The 9,279-nt window shown below is 46.5% G+C and overlaps 2 protein-coding genes across 3 annotated transcripts in view; one reads left to right on the top strand and one right to left on the bottom strand.

Annotated features, from left to right (window-relative positions):
* Positions 1–23: 23 nt before the first annotated feature.
* Positions 24–6,866, bottom strand: RPUSD3 (RNA pseudouridine synthase D3). Of its 2 annotated transcripts, XM_042910555.1 has the most exons (9): positions 6,742–6,866; positions 6,279–6,418; positions 5,356–5,400; positions 5,115–5,214; positions 4,280–4,387; positions 4,114–4,198; positions 3,760–3,883; positions 1,269–1,408; positions 24–455 (listed from the first exon to the last, which is right to left on the bottom strand). In XM_042910555.1, exons 1-9 carry the CDS (start codon positions 6,864–6,866, stop codon positions 264–266), a joined length of 1,059 nt encoding a protein of 352 aa, XP_042766489.1. In that variant the 3' UTR covers positions 24–263. The 2 variants fall into 2 exon arrangements, with proteins under 2 accessions (XP_042766489.1, XP_042766493.1); XM_042910559.1 differs by lacking the exon at positions 5,356–5,400 and having other exon boundaries at positions 6,742–6,851.
* Positions 6,867–6,967: 101 nt separating this feature from the next.
* IL17RE (interleukin 17 receptor E) overlaps positions 6,968–9,279 on the top strand; it is a 46,911-nt gene continuing 44,599 nt past the window's right edge. Inside the window, exons 1-3 of the mRNA XM_042910476.1 lie at positions 6,968–7,104; positions 7,762–7,996; positions 8,389–8,473. Of these exons, the coding sequence (XP_042766410.1) occupies positions 8,451–8,473 (23 nt within the window). The 5' untranslated portion in view covers positions 6,968–7,104; positions 7,762–7,996; positions 8,389–8,450. The remainder of the gene's footprint in view (positions 7,105–7,761; positions 7,997–8,388; positions 8,474–9,279) is intronic.

Here is a 9,279-nt window from a genome sequence, read left to right on the forward strand (position 1 = left end):
TTAGCAAATCTTCAAAACCATACTATGAGGTAGGTACTTTTATTAATGCACGTCCAAAGAGATGAAGTCATTTGCCTAACACCATACAGCAGGTGGCCTAGGCAGGCTTTGATCTTAGGTGTGTCCGAATGCAGCGCCCAGGATCTTAAAGCAAGGCCTTACTGCATGTTGAGTACTGACATTCTCCTCAGGCCTCATCGTAGGTTCATCTCCCACCCCATCCCCACTGCTTTCCAGCAGAAACAAAAGGAACAGAAGGAGCATTATTGTTGGTGGAGCCCCAAGCACTGTAGGGTCCTGGAGAAATAAGAGGGCAAGGGTGCCAGAAGCTTCATGGGGGCCTCCCCGGGCCTCATGCCTGGAAGATGGAGACAATGCAGGTGGAGATGCAAGGGCAGTTGGGCAGCCTGGGAGGGGGTCAGGCAGAGGCGTCTGAGGAGGGCTTCATCCGGGACCTGGGGTGGGAGAGGCATGTCAGCGTTCAGCCAGGTTGAGTTCCAACAGCTCTAACCAAAATGTGAGTAAGGCAAATATTTCCTCCCTCCCTCCCCCGCTCCATGTCCATAATTTGTTATTCACTTCCTCCACACACACACACACACACACACACACACAATCACGCTATGGCAGAGACTGGGTAGGGTTCATTAAATCAGTTTCCACCTGTGCACACAGGTAAACATTTCTGAGTCCCTCTTGCAGTTTGGTGAGGCCATATGATAGTTTTAGCCAATGGAACAGGAGTGCAAGCATATGCCACTTCCAGACTTGGCCCACGAACACCTCCCACGTGAACCCGCACTGTCCTGTCTCCCTTCATCTGGCTGCATAGCAATGGCCTGGGTCCTGAGTGACTGCTTGGAGTAAAGCTCACCCACCCCACCCCCATTAATTGTATTTAATGTGGAGGGAAATTACTGTGCTAAGACTCTGGCACTTTGGGGTTACTCTGTTAAAGCAGATAGTTACCCTAACACACGCACACATACACCACTACTTTTACCCCTTATACCAAAGAGACCCAAAGGACAGCTGACTTAGAAGGGCCTTGAGAAACTGGCCCTTCAATAAGTTAAATTTCCTTATTGAACAGATGGGTGGCAGAATGAGGCCCAAGAGAGGGGATGTTACTTGCTCAGGGCCACACAGCAAGATAGGGCTACAAATAGCCTTGGAAGCCAAGAGGGCTACCTCAGTCCCAAATTTCATAGCTAATGTCTGAAGGTGCTGCCCACCCCCCGAAATGGCAGGTAGGTAGGCTTGGGTACCTGTCTTTGGGGCTTGGTGCTCTCTGCTGGCAGTAGAAAGCGCTGACCCAGGACAGTGCCCACGCGGGCAGAGTATGTGTGATCCCCGAGCACAGGGCAGAGCTGTAGTACCATGTGTACCTGGAGCTGACTGGGGAACACTGGGGGACAGGAGAGAGATGACAGGGTGGGCAGCTGCTCTATCTGCCCCACCCAGGTTCATCACTCCCCCTTTCCTCTGGGAAAACACCACCACTCCGCTCCCATTCCCAGATCATGTGGTTTCAGTGATGTTAATGCTACTGCTCCTACCTCCAGAGCAGGGTGAAAGACCAGGTCAGGACAGTCCTATCAATCCACCTGGCCTGTGGGATTCGCTTGTGAAGAGATACAACCCTGAATTTACTGCTGAAGCTACTGGAAACAAGGAATGCTCTTTCCTGTGAGGGTGCTAAACTGGTGGGGTGCAGGTCAGGAGCTGCTGGAGCCCTGGCCATCTCTACCTTCACCACAGGATAGCCTGTGGGAGAAAGAAGCCGACATGCCCGAGGCAAGAAGAAATGGAGAAACAGCTTCCAGAGGACGTCCTCTGAGCCTCTTGATCCAGGAACACCTAAACTTAAGTTGTATGAACCAATACATTCCCTGTTTTTGGATGACACCAATTTGAACAAGTTTTTGGGAAACTGACAACCAAAAGTACCTTGACAAATACAGAATTGGGGGGCTGTGTGCTACGCATGGTACAAAATGCTTTACTTATGTAAACTTATTTAATCCTCATGACAGCCCTATAAAGTAGATCCTATCATCATTCCCATCTTACACACAGGAAAACTGAAGCTCAAAGAGAAGTGACTTGCCTACCACCATAAGCTAGGATTCAAACCCAGGAGCTATACTCTGCTTCCATGTCTGGCAATATGGTGGACTGGATAATCTAAAAACCCTTTTGCTGGGTGCCTGGGTGGTTCAGTTAGTTAGGCATCCAACTCTTGATTTCGGCTCAGGTCATGATCTCACAGTTCATGGGTTCAAGCCCCATATATGACAGTGCAGAGCCTGCTTGGGATTCTCTCTCTGCCCCTCTCACACACTCTCTCTCAAACCAAATAAACTTAAAAAAAAGTTTAAAAACCCTCTTGCTATAAACCACCTAGAAACACCAGAAAAATAGAACAATCATCCTTTTAAATATGCATCTGGGCATATAGGAAAGTAAGATCCCAAGACCAAAACCAGGGGAAAACAAATCCAGAGCACACAGAGCCAACGTTTCACCTATTCTAGGGATGCTGCCAATCTTGAGTATCCAGGGCCCTTGGGGTTAAGTAGCTACCCAGGGGCCAGGGGTGAGGCCTTAGTACCCAAATGAAATACTAAAGGGGCTACATCTCCAGTGATGGGGTGGACTAGGAGCAAAAGCCAGTCAACGGTAGATAAGTGGGGAATGAGAAAGTTTCCGCTGAGAATTCGCAACCATGAGCCTGCTCTCACACAGGTGTGGGGCTCAAATTAACACTACTTGAGTGATATGTGAACTTCCAACGGAGACAATATTTAGAGAGATCCTGAACTAGTGACAGCCCTGGGGCATTTGACTGAAGCAAAGGCAGAACCTCTCCCGAGGGGCTTATCTACAGTGAGGCAACAAAAGACTTCCAAAGATAAAGGCCTAGCTGAACTTGAATTCACAATCCTAAATCACAGAGCAATGAGAAAACAATTCACCAAGTATTAGAGTTAGCATGAAACATCACAGGATCAGACCCTCCAGAATCTTAGACAATGAAAATATAGAAATACAACATACAAGTGTGTTTAACATGGCTAAAGACAAAAAAATAACAATTGAGAAAAAAAAGATGCTATATATATTTTAAAGGCCATTTTTATTTGTAAAACAACCAAATAGAACTTCTAGAAGTGAAAAATACAGCCAATGGATAGGCTGAACTGGCAGATTAGATCCAATTGAAGAGAAAACTATTCACCTGGAAGACAGAGCTAAAGAAATTACCCAGAATGTAGCAAGGATTAAGAAATGAAAAATATGAAAGAAAAGAGACCAAGCAAGGAGAATGAGAAGGTCAGACACATCTCTTAGGCATACAAAAGGAAGAGAATAGAGAAAATGCAAGAGGTGCAACACTGGAAGAGAGAACATTCCAGGATGGATGAAATATATTAATGTTCAGATTCAGGTGAATCCCAAGCAAGATAAATAAAACTAAACCCACATACCTATCAGATTTGGCATCGTGAAACCACAGAACACCAAAGACAAAGAAAAGATCCTGAGATCAGTATGAAAAAAATAATAAGATGAGCTACAAAGGAATGACCACCAGACTGACAGAAGTGCTACCTCCTCCAGATGGGCCTGATTACCTATCCCTGGGGTCCTTCAAATGCTCCCCAGGCTTCCATTAACACCACCACCTTCTTTCAATCCCCCTTGCCTCCTCCAGCCAAATAGAGGTACGAAGGCTGGCTGGGGCTCCAGACCCACCTGTCAGTGGCTGCAGTTGGACCAAGGCACAGCCAGAGCCCATGGCCACCACACGGAAGTGGCTGAGGGTCCTCTTGACACCTTCTTGGAAGTCTTTTCGGGATGGGGACTTCACTGGAATTACCTGTGGTGTCAGCCCCCAAGAATGAACAAGCTTCACACACACCTGGCACCTAAGCCCAGACCCTCGCTGCTGCTAATAGACAGGGCCATAGTATAAGTAGTGGTTACTTGCCTGTTTTAGGGGACAGGAGAGCCAGCCCCCCCGCCCCCCCAAGTCTCTACTCTTGATTCCTCTGTAGGGATAATATATTTGGAGAGTCCCCTTCTACTCCCTGCCAGACCATGACTCACAAGATCAACGCCATCAACGTGTTCCAGTTTCAAAGCTGCTTGGATCTTCCCCTCAGAAGTAGCTGGGATCCCATCAGTGACAGCACTAAGAAAGAGGCAGGAAGAGGTCACAGAGTGGCTTGCCAGGACCTCCCTACTGCCATGGGAGCCTCCCAGCACCACTCACCAGTAGGTGGCTGTGGGCCTCTGGGCTCTCCGTGAGTGGATGAAGAACTTTTGGAGGCGGCTGGCTGTCTGAGGACAACTGGAGAGGAGTACAAGCCCAGAGGTCTCTCTGGAGAAAGAGGATAAATCACAAAACTGAAGTCCCTTGGGCTCACCCCCAAAAAAGGGAGCATGCTTGGGAAGGCACACTGGCCTGCTTAAGGCAAAGCAGTCACACCAGAACTATAACTCAAGACCTCCTCCTGAGAAACAAGAAAGACTTTCTCATGTTTGATACTAAGACTACATAATTTAATGTGCTCATTTTGCCCTGGTCCCCAAGGAGCTCAGAGCCAAATGTCATAACAATTACCCCCACTGCTGAATGTCTACAATGTGCCAGGCATTACAGTAGGAATTCTGTGTATAATAGTTCATAAATAACTAAATTCCCCACAAGCCTACGAGTTTGTGGAATTTCAGAAATATTTCATCCAAGTACCGGCTCTAGTTGATAGCAGTTTTAGAGGAAAGAATATCATGGGTCAACGAGCAATGCCTGCCATGATTATGGTATTGGAGAAGTGACTGCACGCTGAGCATAGGTATGATTAGCTCTATTTTATTATTAAGGGAACTGAGGCTCAGTGAGTTTTCATGCTTTGCCTGTGATCACAGTTTGTGCGTACGGATTTGAACCCATATCTGTTCACTCCCTCCTTTTCCTTGCATCCTTCCTCTGTGCTCCCAAACCAACCTGTGGAAAATGTCTAGACCTACTCCCAAGCAAGTGTTCCCTCACCCAAGATGGATACCTGTCCTCCTACATTCCTATCACCGCCCCCACCATCACTTACTTCCCAGATGCTTGCACAACCTGGAGCTCCTGATCCCCAAGCCCCAGGGACTGGCTCAGCTCTGGCAGCACTGAGAACAATGTCAACTCTCCTGGTTTTCCTGGGGGGACAAAAAAGGAAGGAAAAGTACAAGTTGCTCTCAGAGGCCTTTGGCTTTATCCCACTGACCCGTTCTCTTCAGTATCCCCTCCCTCAGAACCTTCAAACCCTCTTTCACTACATTCCCATCCCCTGCCCGTACCTGTCACTGGTAGACCCGGTGGCTTATTCAATGTCACTAGAGGTCCTAAAACATATATTACATGAGCATGAGCAACACAAAAGCAGCAGTTAGAGTTTATAAAGTACTTTCTCAATTCATCTTATCTTGTGACCCCACTACAACTCTCAGACCTGAGTTATCAACTACACCCTAAACTGAATTTCTTTCTGTCCTTCGCATATGCTAAGCTAGTTGCTACCTTAGGCTTTTATACTTGCTGTTTCCTCAGTCCCAGATTTTCACATGTCTGACTCTTTCATATCATCTCGGCTCAAATGTTGCCACCACAGAGAGGCCTGAATCCCCAATCTAATATCTGCCACATGGTCATAATACCCTGTTTTATTCATAGCACTGATCACTAGTAAGTACTTTGTTCACTTATTTCCTGATGAATCCATTTCTGCCACTAAAATATTAGCTCCCTGGGAGCAGGAACCATATTTATCTTGTTCAGCACTGTATACCTGTGCCTAGAACAGTACCTGGAACAAAGCCTCTACTCAATAAACAGTTGAGAGAATTAACAAATCACTGAATGGAGACTGAGGCTCAGAGAAATTATTTTCCTACAGCCACACAGTAAGCTGATTACAGAGCCTCGATCTGACTCCAAAGCCTGTGTTTTGTCCATCGGTAAACAATTTTTTATGGCAATTCCTATTACCAAGTGCCTACTATGTTGAAGGCTCTCTAGTTATTTGCACCCTCTCACCCCCATCCCCAAGATGCTGAGGCTCAGACAGATTATGAGGCCTGTTCCAGGTCATACCACTAGTGGGAGGCAACACGAGGATATGACCCCCAAAGACTTTAGCAGGGAGCCCTGTCAGCCCCTAGAAGGCTCTCAGCAGCAGGCTCCCCTCCAGAGTCTGTGTGCAGCTGCCCCTCCCACCCCTCACCTTTCTGGTCCACTACTGCAGCCCTCAGCACATCAACCAGCTCCTCCCGACTGAGGTTCTCTAGCTGCAGCAGCCCCGGGAATGGCTGGCCCCCCAGGGGCCTCGACCGTTTGCTGGAGCCTCGGGGTCGCAGCCGATGTCTGAAAAAGGTAGAGTACGCAGTAGGAGGGATCACTCGTTTCCTGAGAGGTATCCATTCTTATCTCCCCACACCTTATATACTGCCACCTCCTACAAATGCCTCAAAATGCCTGGGGTGAGCTTCCCGCAAATTCAGGCACATCTGGCCCCATTTTACAGAGGAGGAAACTGAAACTCAGAGAAACCAAGTGAGTAGTTTAGGGTCGGTCACACAATAGTGGCGGGATTAGAACCCATGCCTACCTAAGTCCAGATACCACACACACTTTACCCCGGCCCCACCGTCCCACCCACACGAAGGGGCGGGTGAAGGGGTAATCACCCGGCTTCGGTGCCAAAGCCTGGGGCCTTGGGCACTGCGCGGACCCCTGGCCGCCGCCGCCATACACCCCAGATCCGGCCCAAAACACTGCAGCCACCCATCTCCCGAGCAAGGACAGTGCGCATGTGTGGAGAAGGGCCGACCCGCTCTCCCACAGCGTACTGATTGGTCAGATTGCCTGTCAATACGACTAGCGAGCCGGCTGGCTCAGAGGCGTGAGAAGGCGGAGCTTTACCTTCCTGCAGGCAGAAAATGTTTTACTCCCAGTCTATGCTTTTGAGGAAACTGAGGCACAGAGCAGCTAAGGAATTTACTCGCGATTACAGGACTTGTCTTAGGACAAAACAGGAACGAAAGATTAAGGTACTCTGATTACCATCCCAATTCATAGGAGCTTCTGACTTCAAAAAACCACCTGTGGGGCGCCTGGCTGGCCCAGTAGGTAGAGGATAGGATTTTTGATCCCCACTTTGGGTGTGGAGATTAATTAAAATTAAAATCTTTCTTTTAATGTCTTTTTTTTTTTTTTTTTTTTTTTTTTTTTTTGAGAGAGAAGAGCGCAAGCGGAGGAGGGACACACAGAGAGAGGGAGACACAGCATCTGAAGCTGGCTCCAGGCTGTCAGCCCAGAGCCCGATGCGGGGCCCAAACTCGTGTACTGAGAGATCATGACCTGAGCCCAAGTCCAATGCTTAACCGACTGAGCCACACAGTCACCCCTAAATTAAAATCTTAAAACAAAACACCACTGTGCCCAATTTTGTAAGGCAAATTGAGGGGGAAAAAAAAGTCCCCTTTGGTCCAGTAAGCCTGCTTGGAAGAACAGCCTGGTGCATAATCAATCCAAAAGAAGAAAAGGGCCTGAGGGAGAATGAGATTCACTACAGCATTATTTATCAAAACAAAATCAAAACAAATCTCAAAACTGAAGACATAAATTGTCCTATGATTAGCTCTGTAGGGGACATAAATCTAATATATCACCAATTCAACATTTTTTTAATGCTAACTCTATACCAGGCCCTGGCATCTCTGAGCTGGAATCAGGGATCAACAAGGCAAGCCCTGACAACAAGAAGTTCACCCAGTGGACACAGATCACAGCACACACAGCACACCACAGCCCACCTTGCTAAACCCTGTGCAGATGCTGAGAGAGTAAAAGGAGAGGAGCTGAGTGAAATCAGAGAGCAAGTTCCAGCATGTGTGGTGACAGAAGGGTTGTGAAGAACTAGAAATGCACCAGGAGGAACAGGTACTGGGAAGAAGGGAGGCAGAGGCAGGGACCAACAGGAGAAATGAGATGTTAAGTGAAAAACAAAGAACATGGGTTTTATCCTATAATTATACCTATACAAAACTTACATGCAGCTTGTGTATTGTTTATTTACTAAAAAAACTGTAACTTTCAATTCATTGTTCAGGAAAAGACTGAACATCAACAGAGGAGTGGCTAAGTCAGTTGTAGCATATCCATACTATGCAGCCATTGATTAAGGAATGTGTATGTCTGTATCTGCTTATGTGAATCAGTTTCCAAAATATATTAAAGCAAAAAAAAAGGGAGGACAAGTGTGACTAGAATATGCATATGTGTGTGTGATTCATATATATGTATTACATTTTATGCCTTTACATTTCTGAAAGGACACACAAAAACGAGATGGTGTTTGCTTCTGGAGAAGGAATCAGGGGTGAGAAGATGAATAATGATTTTACCCTTTGGAATCGTGTAAGTTTTTTTAATCTTGATATGTTTTGCTGGTTTAAAAATCTAAGCCAGATATGAAAGACTATATGATTCGTAAAATGTTTTAAATGCCAGCCAGGTGCCCCCCCACAAATAATTTTAAGTAAAACTAGGTAGATGGGGGAGCACCTAGGTGTCTCAGTCAATTAAGCATCTGTCCGTTGATCTCAGCTCAGGTCTCGATCTCAGGGTTGTGAGTTCGAGCCCCATGCTGGGCTCCAGGGTGGACATGAAGGCTACTTAAAAAAAAAAAAGAAAAAGAAAACACAGGGCGCCTGGGTGGCTCAGTTGGGTGAGCGTCTGATTTCTGCTCAGGTCATGATCTTGCGGTTGTGAGTTCGAGCCCCGCGTCGGGCTCTGTGCTGACAGCTCAGAGCCTGGAGCCTGCTTCAGATTCTGTGTCTCTTCTCTCTGTGCCCATCCACCGCTTGTGCTCTGTCTCTCTCTGTCTCTCAAAAATAAATAAATACATGTAAAAAAAAATTAAAAAAAAAGAAAGCAGTAGAAATGAATTTTTTTAAAGGCTATATGATTCTACTTACATGACATTTTAGAAAGGGAGGCAAGCTATATTGGCAGAAAAGAGTCAAGGGTGGGGTGAGTAGAGGTTGGGAAGTAGAGCATAAGGGAACTTTTTGGCATGCTAGAAATGGTGGTTACATAACAGTATGAATTTGCCAAAACTAAAAAACAAACAAACCCAAACTTAATTGTCTATACCTTAAAAGGGGAAAATTCATTTTACGTAAATTATACCTCAAGAAACTTATTTTTTTATTTTTAATTCA

This window comes from Panthera leo, chromosome A2, assembly GCF_018350215.1.
Source record: "Panthera leo isolate Ple1 chromosome A2, P.leo_Ple1_pat1.1, whole genome shotgun sequence".
NCBI lineage: Eukaryota > Metazoa > Chordata > Mammalia > Carnivora > Felidae > Panthera > Panthera leo.

Bases quoted from the DNA above. Each gene is read 5' to 3' on its own strand.
- RPUSD3 (XM_042910555.1), bottom strand. From the start codon at position 6,866: ATGCGCACTGTCCTTGCTCGGGAGATGGGTGGCTGCAGTGTTTTGGGC. The intron at 5,215-5,355 runs GTACGGGCAGGG...TTGTCCCCCCAG, and splicing joins ACCGGGTCTACCAGTGACAG to GAAAACCAGGAGAGTTGACA. The intron at 456-1,268 runs GTACCCAAGCCT...CTCCCACCCCAG, and splicing joins GCACCAAGCCCCAAAGACAG to GTCCCGGATGAAGCCCTCCT.